Raw genomic sequence first — 13,050 nt, 5'->3', positions numbered from 1 at the left:
GCACTGAACAACACCATGCCGCACTGAACAACACGATCCCGCATTGAACAACACCATCCTGCACTGAACAACACCATGCCGCACTGAACAACACCATGCCGCACTGAACAACACCATTCCGCACTGAACAACACCATGCCGCACTGAACAACACCATCCCGCACTGAACAACACCATCCCGCACTGAACAACACCATGCCGCATTAAACAACACCATGCCGCACTGAACAACACCATCCTGCACTGAACAACACCATGCCGCACTGAACAACACCATGCCGCACTGAACAACACCATGCCGCACTGAACAACATTATGCCGCACTGAACAACATTATGCCGCACTAAACAACATTATGTCGCACTGAACAACACCATGCCGCACTGAACAACACCATGCTGCACTGAACAACATTATGCCGCACTGAACAACACGATCCCGCATTGAACAACACCATCCCGCAGTGAACAACACCATGCCGCATTGAACAACACCATGCCGCACTGAACAACATTATGCTGCACTGAACAACACGATCCTGCATTGAACAACACCATGCCGCACTGAACAACACCATCCTGCACTGAACAACACCATGCCGCACTGAACAACACCATGCCGCACTTAACAACATTATGCCGCACTGAAAAACACCATGCCGCACTGAACAACACCATCCCGCACTGAACAACACCATGCCGCATTGAACAACACCATGCCGCACTGAACAACACCATGCTGCACTGAACAACATTATGCTGCACTGAACAACACGATCCTGCATTGAACAACACCATGCCGCACTGAACAACACCATCCTGCACTGAACAACACCATCCTGCACTGAACAACACCACCCCGCACTGAACAACATGATCCCGCATTGAACAACACCATCCCGCACTGAACAACACCATGCCGCACTGAACAACACCATTCCGCACTGAACAACACCATGCCGCACTGAACAACACCATGCCGCACTGAACAACACCATGCCGCACTGAACAACACCATGCCGCACTGAACAACATTATGCCGCACTGAACAACACCATGCCGCACTGAACAACACCATCCCGCACTGAACAACACCATGCCGCATTGAACAACACCATGCCGCACTGAACAACACCATCCTGCACTGAACAACACCATCCCGCACTAAACAACACCATGCCGCACTGAACAACATTATGGCGCACTGGACAACATTATGCCGCACTGAACAACACCATGCTGCACTGAACAACATTATGCTGCACTGAAAAACACGATCCTGCATTGAACAACACCATGCCGCACTGAACAACACCATCCTGCACTGAACAACACCATGCCGCACTGAACAACACCATGCCGCACTGAACAACATTATGCCGCACTGAAAAACACCATGCCGCACTGAACAACACCATCCCGCACTGAACAACACCATGCCGCATTGAACAACACCATGCCGCACTGAACAACACCATGCTGCACTGAACAACATTATGCTGCACTGAACAACACGATCCTGCATTGAACAACACCATGCCGCACTGAACAACACCATCCTGCACTGAACAACACCATCCTGCACTGAACAACACCACCCCGCACTGAACAACATGATCCCGCATTGAACAACACCATCCCGCACTGAACAACACCATGCCGCACTGAACAACACCATTCCGCACTGAACAACACCATGCCGCACTGAACAACACCATGCCGCACTGAACAACACCATGCCGCACTGAACAACACCATGCCGCACTGAACAACACCATGCCGCACTGAACAACACCATGCCGCACTGAACAACACCATGCCGCACTGAACAACATTATGCCGCACTGAACAACACCATGCCGCACTTAACAACACCATCCCGCACTGAACAACACCATGCCGCATTGAACAACACCATGCCGCACTGAACAACACCATCCTGCACTGAACAACACCATCCCGCACTAAACAACACCATGCCGCACTGAACAACATTATGGCGCACTGGACAACATTATGCCGCACTGAACAACACCATGCTGCACTGAACAACATTATGCTGCACTGAACAACACGATCCTGCATTGAACAACACCATGCCGCACTGAACAACACCATCCTGCACTGAACAACACCATGCCGCACTGAACAACACCATGCCGCACTGAAAAACATTATGCCGCACTGAAAAACACCATGCCGCACTGAACAACACCATCCCGCACTGAACAACACCATGCCGCATTGAACAACACCATGCCGCACTGAACAACACCATGCTGCACTGAACAACATTATGCTGCACTGAACAACACGATCCTGCATTGAACAACACCATGCCGCACTGAACAACACCATCCTGCACTGAACAACACCATCCTGCACTGAACAACACCACCCCGCACTGAACAACATGATCCCGCATTGAACAACACCATCCCGCACTGAACAACACCATGCCGCACTGAACAACACCATTCCGCACTGAACAACACCATGCCGCACTGAACAACACCATGCCGCACTGAACAACACCATGCCGCACTGAACAACATTATGCCGCACTGAACAACACCATGCCGCACTGAACAACACCATCCCGCACTGAACAACACCATGCCGCATTGAACAACACCATGCCGCACTGAACAACACCATGCCGCACTGAACAACATTATGCCGCACTGAACAACACCATCCCGCACTGAACAACACCATGCCGCATTGAACAACACCATGCCGCACTGAACAACACCATCCTGCACTGAACAACACCATCCCGCACTGAACAACACCATGCCGCACTGAACAACATTATGGCGCACTGAACAACATTATGCCGCACTGAACAACACCATGCCGCACTGAACAACACCATGCCGCACTGAACAACACCGTGCCGCACTGAACAACATTATGCCGCACTGAACAACATTATGCCGCACTGAACAACACCATGCCGCACTGAACAACACCATGCCGCACTGAACAACACCATGCCGCACTGAACAACACGACGTCGCACTGAACAACACGACGCCGCACAGAACAACACGACGCCGCACAGAATAACACAATACCGCACAGAACAACACAATACCGCACAAACAGTTTTAGATAATATTACGTCGCAGTCATGTGAAGCGGACATGACGTCAATAGGCGGAACTCACGGCAAAATTATAATCCGTGGGCGTGGCTTGCAACAGGAAGTAGGAAAGCGGCAGTTCTGGCAAACAAGACACAGCGGTTAGTAACACGATGACTAACAAGGCAAATATTTTTGTTTTCAGCTTGCAACTTGACCGTCTAGAGCGTACAAGGTAATTACAACTGTTTTTTTTTTAGCCCTGAAAAGCGAGGGAGTGTGGCGTTTGGGAGGAATGTCGAACTCGGCGTCTGCTTCCAGCCACAGACGCCAAATTTCGACGATTATTTCGACTGGTCAACGGTTGTAAATTATTGCGTTGACTAAAAACTTTATTTAACTCTACTCTTAACTTTGCCGTTTCAGATATGCGGGTATTACACCGCGGAAATGACGTCAATAGGCTGAACTCTCGCCAAAATTCAAATCTGTGGGCGCAATGGCCTTGAGCGAGACACCGGATACAAACACGACGATTATCAACAGAAATATCTTTATTTTCCGCTTGCAAGTGGACCGTCTAGAGCGTACACGGTAAGTACAACTCATTGTGTTTAAAAAGATTTACGTTTGTGTAGTTTGCGTTGCGTTGTATCTGTGAATGTTGGTTGAGGCTAAATGTTAATGTTTAATTTCATTCCTTTAGGTTCCACGGTGTTTGTTGGCTGTATGTTTTCCACTGCAAGAAGAGGCTCGTATCATTGACCAGCAGGAGCTACAATGGTGAGTACCCCTTTCGTCTTCCATTTATGTTAAACACTTCCTATTTCATGTCTAACAGTACTCGATTTAACAAATAACCATAAATAAATACAGTGTGGGCAGTCACGTTAACATATGTGATTATCCTGCCTAATATGTTTATCACAAATATGTCACTAATCACTAATATGTTTATTTGTTTATCACAACACCTTTGGACCTTCAGCAATCGATTATTTACCTTCATCTACATAGAGACAGAACAATGGTGTCTTAAACATCTCATTCATTTCACCAAATAACTTCACGCAGGTGGATAACGGCCGTCTCGGTCACGCTATGTTGCGTGATGCAGTTTTGAAGAACCAAATGCATTTATTCAATGAATAAGTCAAGCTAGTTCTATGTTTATGATGTTGTAAGTTACGGTACCGATTGAAGTTGAGTTCGAAGCCAGTGGAAAACAGCGCTGCGTTTGTGCTCTCCAGGTACAAATGTTGTGATCTCTGACTGACGACCGGGCGAGACTCGAGTAAGAGATGTCCAAACGAGCTCCGGCAGGGCGGGCCAAGGCGGAGCGAACGGACGCCCTTCAGGCCGCCAATGACGAGCTGAGAACCAAACTGATGGACGTCCAGTTAGAACTTCAGCAGGAGAAGAACAAGGTGAAAACCTCAACAGACAGACACTGCCTGCCTCCCTGCCTGCCTCCCTGCCTGCCTCCCTGCCTGCCTCCCTCCCTCCCAGTTGTCCCGATGTAGATTAGACATGCGTGTGCCATGACTGTGTCAGCCTACATCAACAAATGCACCGAGGACGTCAGCACCACTAAGAATATCATCACCCGGGGCAACCAACGACCCTGGATGACTGAGGAGGTACGTCAAACGCTACGAGCGCGGAACTCTGCCTTCAAGTCTGGCGACAAGGAGACACTGAGGACAGCGAGAGCCAACTTGAACCGTGCCATCAGGATAGCGAAGCGAGACCGCAGTCGAAAATTTCAGGATCGTTTCCACGACGTCAAAAACATCAGGAGTATGTGGCAAGGCATACGGGCGATTACAGACTACAACTCACCCTCCCCCCCCCCGGTGGGTGTAGTTGATGCTGACTTTCTAAATGGTCTAAATAACTTCTTTGGGAGGTTCGAGGCACTAAACGGCACTCCAGCAGTTAAAACTGTCCCCCATCAGGAAGAGGAGGTACTCTGCCTTGACTCCGCCGATGTGTTGAAGACCCTGAGGAGAGTCAACCCCTGTAAGGCCCCTGGCCCCGACAACATTCCTGGGCGTGTGTTCAGGGAATGTGCAAGTCATCTGGCTGGGGTCATCACAGACATTTTTAACACCTCGCTGGGCCAAGCCACAGTGCCGGCGTGCTTTAAGACTGCCTCCATCATTCCGGTGCCGAAGAAACCTCAAATCACCTCATTTAATGATTACCGGCCTGTTGCACTGACTCCGGTTATGATGAAGTGCTTCGAAAGGCTGCTTAAAGGTCACATCGTTTCCAGACTCCCCCTATTATTTGACCCGTTCCAGTTTGCCGACCGGCAAAACCGCTCCACTCAGGACGCCATCTCCTCCGTTCTTCACCTGAGCCTGGCTCACCTGGAGGAGAAGAACACCCATGTGCGGAGGCTGTTCCTGGACTTCAGCTCAGCGTTTAACACCATCATCCCACAGCATCTGGTAGGAAAATTGGAACACCTGGGCTTCAACACCCCCCTTCGCAACTGGCTGCTAGACTTCCTCACCAACAGACCTCAGTCAGTCCGGGTCGGACAGAACACCTCTGATGTCATCACCCTCAGCACAGGCTCCCTTCAGGGCTGCGTCCTGAGCCCCCTGCTGTGCACCCTGATGACACACGACTGCGTCCTCAGGTTCACCACCAATCACATCGTGAAGTCAGCAGACGACACAACGGTGGTGGGGCTCATCAGAGACAACAACGACCTGGACTACAGAGAGGAGGTGGAGCAGCTGGTGGGCTGGTGCAGAGAAAACAGCCTGATCCTGAATGAGGAGAAGATGAAGGAGATCATCGTCGACTTCAGGAAAAAACAGCCTCACCACGCTCCACTGATCATCAACAGCTCAGCTGTGGAGGTGGTCAGCACCACCAAATTCCTGGGGGTCCACATCACAGAAGACCTCACCTGGACTATGAACACTACGGCACTGGTCAAGAGGGCACAGAAGCGCTTGTACTTCCTGCGGAGGATGAGGAGAGCCCACCTGCCCCCACCCATCATGAGGACGTTCTACAGGAGCACCATAGAGAGCATTCTGACAAGCTGTCTCTCTGTGTGGTGTGGAGGCTGCACCGCCTCCGATTGGAAGAACGTGAGGAGAGTGGTGAGGACAGCAGAGAGGATCATAGGGGCTCCTCTTCCCTCCATTCAGGACATTTCATCTCAGCGCTGCATGTCCCGTGCCCGTAACATCATCAATGACCCATCACACCCCCACCATGGACTGTTCTCCCTGCTGCCCTCTGGGAAGAGGTTTGCAGCATCCGCTGCAGGTCCACCAGGTTCTGCAACAGCTTTTTCCCTGCTGTCATCAGACTGTTGAACACTAGAACTGTTGAGCTCTAAACTGAACTCTGCATCACACATTCACAGAACTGTACTTTATGACACTACGGACCTCTATCTTGCACTATCTCGCACTACCAACTTTACTGAACTTGTATAAACCCTTTAAATAGAAGTTTAATACATGGTTTAGCATTCCTCTGCACACTCTTGAATACTGTTTTGCCTGCTTGCACTATTGCATAATTATCACTGCTGCACTTTATACTTATTTTTAATATATATATATATATATATATATATATAGTATATATGTATATATATATATTTTCATAGGATATGTTACTTCTATTCAACTGCAATATCACTACTTTGTTGTAAGACGTATGCAACGGAATTTCGTTTTGTATGCACCATGTGCAGACAAGATGACAATAAAGTTTGTCTAAGTCTAAGTCATGTCAGGTCAGCTGTCTGGAGAGAGAGAGAAGTCAGGACCTGCGGGCGGAGCACCACCGTGCCACCGCCGCCATGACGGAACTCAAAAGCAAACTCCATGAGGAGAAGCAGAAAGAGTTAGCCATTACCAGGGAGACATTACTGCGGCAGCATGAAATGGAGCTGATGAGAGTGATCAAAATCAAAGATGGAGAGATCCAGCGACTGAATGCCTTGGTCCTCAGCCTGAGGGACGGCTCCATGGACAAGGTGATCCGCTCTATCCGTGTCTGACTATCCGCACGCCACGTCGGGCTTCGATGCGGCCGCTACCGTATTGTGTAGCTTGTCCCCAGTAAGCGTCGCGGCGCTCCGTTGCGGTCTCAACGGCCCGGTGTGGCGCAATGTCTGCTCAGGTGAGGAGGGGGGGCGCTTTGCTGGCGGAGGTGGAGGAGACGCGGCGGTGTCGGGAGACCGAGCGGTGTCGCCTCCACCAGGAGCGCGGAAGAAGCCCTGGCAGCGGCCCAGCAGGCCTGGCAGTCCCGAGCGGCCGAGCTCCGATCGGCTCATCACCAGCATCGGGAGGAGCTGAGCCGAACCAAGAGAGACTGCGAGAGGGAGATCCGCCGACTGGTAGGACTGATCAGATGCGCGGTGCGTGGCTATGTTCCCAATTTCGTTGTATACCTGCAGTGCAATGACACCTAAGGCATTCTATTCTATTCTATTTCACAAGAAGAAAATGTCCGGTTGCTCGCTTCGCTTTTGTCACAGCAAAGGTGTTCTAGTCGATTCAAGAAAAAAATTGGCCGGTTGCTCTCTTTGTTTTTGTCACAATTCTGGCAAATGAGTTTGCCCGCCTGCCTGAGCGCTCCCCGTTTGTACATCCAGACGGATGAGATCAAGCTGAAAGACAGAGCGGTTAGTGTTTTGGATGAAGCCCTGGGGCCGGCCACGTCCACCGCCTTCAGCTGCAGACTCAGGCTGCCGAGCAGCAGATCGCTGCCCTGAGGGATTCCCAAAGGGCGGGCCTAAACTACCCTGGAAGTGGGGTCAACGCCGCTACTAGCAATCCTCTTCATTGCGTAAGCCACCTCATCACACACTTGCAGTACGCATGACTTAGTTCGTTGCTGGAGGAAGGTAGCACAAAAACAGTTTTGAACTTTGAACGAGTGCTTGTGTGTGTGTGTTGCGGGGCGTTTTCAGTCTCAGGAGGATCGGGACACGCGACGGTTTCATCTGAAAATCGCTGAGCTCAGCGCAGTCATCAGGAAACTGGAGGATCGAAACGCCCTGCTTTCTGAAGAGCGCAATGAACTGGTAATTTATTGACGGCACGCTTGAAGGTTTGCGCTACGTTTGATGCGCGCCATCCAGCGAGGCACCCATTGCGCTTGCTTATTAGTTGAGCGGCGCGGCGAGTCGGTTGCCTGGTAGATGTCTTTTATTGGGAGCCAAAGCCACGATTCCGTTCAAACCGATGCAAAAGGAATGGATACGTTCTGGCCCGCGTGTTGTGCGTCTTTCACATCCCGCACTTCATGCTTGCAGCTAAAGCGACTGAGAGAAACAGAAAGCCAGTTTCTGCCACTCCTGTACAAAAACAAACGCCTGAGCAGGAAGAATGAAGAACTCTCGCTGGTGCTGTGTCGCCTTGAAAACAAAGTGCGCTTTGTCACCCAGGAGAACGAGGAGATGGCAAGCTTGGTAAGTCGACGCGGACAACGGCGGCGTGCCAACAGAGTCCACTGCATTTGTGTTCCACAGAGAAGGCCTAGTTCGCTCAATGACCTGGACCGCGGTTGCGGCCAGCAGGACGGTGAAATGGAGTTCCTTCAAGTTGTGGAGCAGCGGCACATCATCGACGACTTGTCCAAGGTCTTCAGGCAGGCGACTCGGTGCACGTACGGCAGCGCCGCGCTCGCTCGCTGTCGCCAGGAAACCTTTTCCGTCCAAAGCTTGGCCGGCGGCCGCCATCCAAAAAATTGGCCCCTTAAATTCCGACCTTTCAAGCAGGAGCATTGTGCGCACGCGTTTGAACACGCTTTAGACTTGTTTTGCCGTTTTCAGCAGCTCAAAGCTCCCGTTTTGTCAGCGCCTTTGCCACTCGCTGTGCGCTGAAAACGACGGACTTGCCCGGCTGCTCAGCCCGTCAACCATGAGCCGCGAGCGCGACGTCATTGTCCGTAGGCAGCTAGTGGCAAAATGCACCCTGTTAGAGTTGCGCTCGCTCCAACTTATTTTGCAAGAACCACACGGGAGACAAGTAAGTTCTTTTGGACACCTGCAGGTGGAGAGTCCATCCGTTGTACGAATGAAGTCTGACTCTCGGCTCCTGCACGAGCATTTTAATTAAGAGAAACAGGGTGGGTGTAAGAGTGGATTGAATAGAGGAAGCCCTTGACCTCTAGTCAAAACATAGCAAGGGGTGTTTTACGACTTTGTGTAGGAAGGGATAAGCGATAGGGATAAATAAGGGATAAATAATATTATTTATTACAGGTCGCAGTCAAAGTCAAAGCAACACAATGATACGATAAAGATAATCTGGAAAACCCTGACACACCCTGTAGTTGTCACTTTTGGAAAAGACGAGCGTCCCTCCAATCATCGCCGGTGACGTGTTTTTCAGGCTCTGGAGACAGGAGCTCATGTCAGAAATGTCATTGTGAGTCGCGTTTGTTTCTGCGCCGGAGCCGTTCGTTCCCTTTGCATCCAAAGAATCTCAAAGGCGGATTATTTGTGTCGACAGGAGAGAGATTTGCTGCTACGATACCGACGTCGAGAATCTCTGAGGAGGAACAAAGCGTGAGGTCCTGCAAGGTGAGTCTGTTTGTTTGCGGCTGCTTGGTGTTGCGCAAGATGAAATGGCCTTTTTCTCGCTATCGTTCCTCTCGTCGATTCATCGTGAGGTGTCGCTTCAGTTTGTTCAGAGAGATGTTCGCTTCCGCGCCCGCAGGTCATCGAAACATTTTACGGCTACGACGAAGACGTGTTGGTGGACTCGGACAGATCGTCCTTGTCTTTTCACACCGACAGAACCCCCGACACGGAACCCGAAGAGGTAGCCCGCCATTTCTGCCAGCGTATTGGCACCAAACATTCCTCTTCAGCCTGGAATCGGACTCGTCTTTGCGTCGCGGGTGCTTTGTCGCCGGTCTGACTGATTCTGGTACTAGTGCTGTGTTGCATTGGTGTGTGCATGAAGAGGCGGAGCTTCGCTACCGCCAGCTGACGCAAGAATATCAAGCGCTGCAACGAGCCTACGCTCTGCTAGCCCAGACCAGCGAAAGGGGACTACGACGCCGAGAAGGAGATCAAGGTGGCGCCCCTTCCCGCAACCCCCGGCCGGGTCGCAGCCTCCCCGTTCTCACCCAGCCTCGGGTGTTCTCTGGTCTGAAAGGAGGAGGAGGAGCCTCCCTCCTCCTCCTTTCAGACCAGAGAAAAGCTGATGGTAGAAATGGGTCACTATCAAAGCAGAGTAGCAGATCTGGAGTCAGCGCTGAAGCAACAAGGACAGGTAAGCTCATCAATGAGCACACCTTTTTCTCAGACAAAATAGCTACATTCTTCAGTCACTCATCCGTCTGGCATTACTGGACCAACCCCCCCCCCCCCCCCCCGAACGTGGCTGGGAAAATGCGGAGAAAAGCAAATGTCATTTTCCAGTCAACCAAAGAATTTGTGGATGAAAATGACACAACATTCCAAAGCTGTCCACGCGTTTGTCTCTTCTAGAATGTCAAGTGGGTGGAGGAGAAGCAGCTGCTGCGTCAGAGCAATCAGCAGTTGGCCGAAAAGGTGACGGAAAGAAAGGCGCTGGGCGGAGTCGCTTGGCGTCACACCTGTCGGGAAGCCCCGCAGATGAGGTCTGACTGTCTTTTCAGGTCAGGCGGATGGAGGCGGAAGAAGCGCGTCTGAAAGAGCACATCCAGGATATCCGAGACCAAAACGAACTGCTTGAGTTCCGCATCCTGGAGCTGGAGGTGGGAAGACTCGCACAAGCGTGTTGAGGCCAGAGATGTGACGGACGGACGGACGGACGGATGCATGCCTCTGCCTTTCAGGAGAGGGAGTGGCGCTCCCCCGTCTTGAAGTTTCTGCAAGTCCGTTTCCCAGACGGCCTCAGCCCTTTGCAGATCTACTGCGAGGCCGAGGGCGTGAGCGTACGTAAGGCGTCCCTCGCAACCCTAACCTTAACCCGAGGTCCCAGAACACCTTACATTGCTCCTTGCGCCTTTCCCCCGGACATCGTCATCAGTGATCTGATGAAGAAGCTGGACATCCTGGGCTATAACGCCGTAAGTGTATGTCGAACTCCTTATGTTCGCACTCCACGAGACTCGGCGGCTCAAATGTGACTTTTGGAAGGCTTTGCGCTGAAAGAAGCTTGTTGACGCTGTGCCTTTGGGCTCTTGCAGAATCTCACCAACGAGGAGCAGGTGGTCGTGATTCACGCCAGGACCCTTCTCACCCTAGCCGAGAAGGTAACGCGCACGTCCACGCACGCTCTCGCATTCTGCTTATGTGACAGCAGCCTTTCCTCAGTGGTTAGAATACATCAAAGTGACCAAGTCAGCACTTCAACAGAAGATGTTGGACATTGAAAGTGAGAAGGTAGACAGACACGCGACATCAGCCAAGGGGAACTCCGGCAATGTGCCCCAACAATTCTGACCTTGAGCTGTGCTAGGATATGTTCTGCAAGCAGAAGGGCTACCTGGATGAAGAGTTGGACTTCAGGAAGTGTTCCATGGACCAGGCTCATAAGGTAAGCCGCCCTCAAATCTCCCGCCGGACCACTGATGGACGAGGATTGCGGCCCAGAGGATCCTGGAGCTGGAGGCCATGTTGTACGAGGCGCTACCGCAGCGGGACTGCCCCGCCACGGACGGCGAAAAAGCCAGCCACGCTGGCGTGAATGACGTGCTGACGGCGGATCAGAGAGAAGAGCTTAGGAGCGCCGTGGACCAATGGAAGCGAGCCCTGATGTGCGAGTTGAGGGAGCGCGACGCTTGCATCCTCCAAGAGAGAATGGATCTGCTGCACAGCGCGCAACAGGTAAGGGCCCAAAGCCAGCCCGGCACTTACTTGCACGCTTACTGGCTTTTGAATGCCACTTTCCATTTGTCCGTCCTAGAGGAACAAAGAGCTGAAAGAATTCATCGAAGCTCAGAAGAGACAAATCAAACAATTGGAGGAGAAGTTTCTGTTTCTCTTTCTATTCTTCTCCTTGGCCTTCATTCTGTGGCCCTAACACCAGCTGGTGAGTGAGCTCCAGCGGCACCGCACTCGACACCTCCGATACACTGCCAGCCGGTCTCAGACGTTGGCAGACGCTCCGATGCCAACGTATACCCCCCGCCACGGTGACAGAGGCACCGCGTCACACCGGCGCTCATCCAATCAGAAGGCAGGAAAAGCAAATTCACATGCAGGGCACTTTTGAACCAGAAGAGAGCGCCACAAAAAACGGTTGTTGCCCCAAACGCGCACTAAAAAGGGTCAGAATAACAAGAGTCCCACTGGCCAGCCGGGGCCACCCGTCCAGCTGTTTCTTCAGGGGGGAAAAAAATTGGAGTCACCGGTGAGTACATTTTGCATTTAGCTCTGCTTTTCTGCTTCTGTCTTCAAGTGTGTGGCATCCTGCGATCAAAGAGTCAGCCAACCCCAAAGCGGTTGACCTCAACGTCCCACCACCATGCCTACCAGAGCAGGTGACGTGATGCTTTGGACATCCTTCCGTCTCAGATGCCCAAAAGTACTCTTTGCCACATCTGCGGCAATACGGTGTCTTTTCAAAGGTGCAAATAAATCCAGCGTGGGCGGAACACGCACGTCTTCGGTTTTTCCCGCTTTGTTTGTGTGACAGCTGTTGTGAAAATTTTATACAAATAAAGTTGTATAGTACAGGTTTGGCCAAGCCGCAACTCCCGAACCGCATGCGGCTCTTTTATGTTCATATCAACATTTGTGTGTGTGTGTGTGTGTGTGTGTGTGGGGGGGGGGGGGGGGGGGGTTGTGCGTGTTGGCTTCACTTGAGTTCAATTTGGTATTTTGGTCAAAAGCGCATGTGGTGAAATTCCACAAAGTAGGATGGGCAAACACATTTCTTTAAACTATGAGTGTCAATTGGGCTCTCGAAATGGCAGGGAAAAGATGCACAGCAAAACGAAAATACGTAGATGAACACAGGACGTTTTAATCAGAGTGGG

At 51.4% G+C, this 13,050-nt stretch overlaps 1 protein-coding gene across 6 annotated transcripts; it reads left to right on the top strand.

Moving 5' to 3' along the window:
• Positions 1-8,047: 8,047 nt before the first annotated feature.
• On the top strand, positions 8,048-12,773 carry LOC148378545 (janus kinase and microtubule-interacting protein 3-like). 6 transcript variants are annotated; one of them, XM_088367830.1, is made up of 13 exons: positions 8,048-8,155; positions 8,387-9,503; positions 9,588-9,658; positions 9,795-9,899; positions 10,044-10,355; positions 10,574-10,636; positions 10,723-10,821; positions 10,903-11,142; positions 11,257-11,322; positions 11,384-11,452; positions 11,529-11,606; positions 11,663-11,896; positions 11,976-12,773. In XM_088367830.1, exons 5-13 carry the CDS (start codon positions 10,287-10,289, stop codon positions 12,090-12,092), a joined length of 1,035 nt encoding a protein of 344 aa, XP_088223956.1. In that variant the 5' UTR covers positions 8,048-8,155; positions 8,387-9,503; positions 9,588-9,658; positions 9,795-9,899; positions 10,044-10,286; the 3' UTR covers positions 12,093-12,773. The 6 variants fall into 6 exon arrangements, with proteins under 6 accessions (XP_088223956.1, XP_088223958.1, XP_088223957.1 ...); XM_088367832.1 differs by lacking the exon at positions 8,048-8,155 and having other exon boundaries at positions 8,263-9,503; positions 11,976-12,101; positions 12,471-12,773; XM_088367831.1 differs by lacking the exon at positions 8,048-8,155 and having other exon boundaries at positions 8,263-9,503; positions 10,046-10,355.
• The last annotated feature ends 277 nt before the right edge of the window (positions 12,774-13,050 follow it).

Source organism: Syngnathus floridae, unplaced genomic scaffold (assembly GCF_059516105.1).
Source record: "Syngnathus floridae isolate MCC-2025c unplaced genomic scaffold, RoL_Sflo_1.0 HiC_scaffold_38, whole genome shotgun sequence".
Taxonomy (NCBI): domain Eukaryota; kingdom Metazoa; phylum Chordata; class Actinopteri; order Syngnathiformes; family Syngnathidae; genus Syngnathus; species Syngnathus floridae.
The sequence above is the reverse complement of the archived record's forward strand: the minus strand, read 5'-3'. Positions and strand labels throughout refer to the sequence as shown.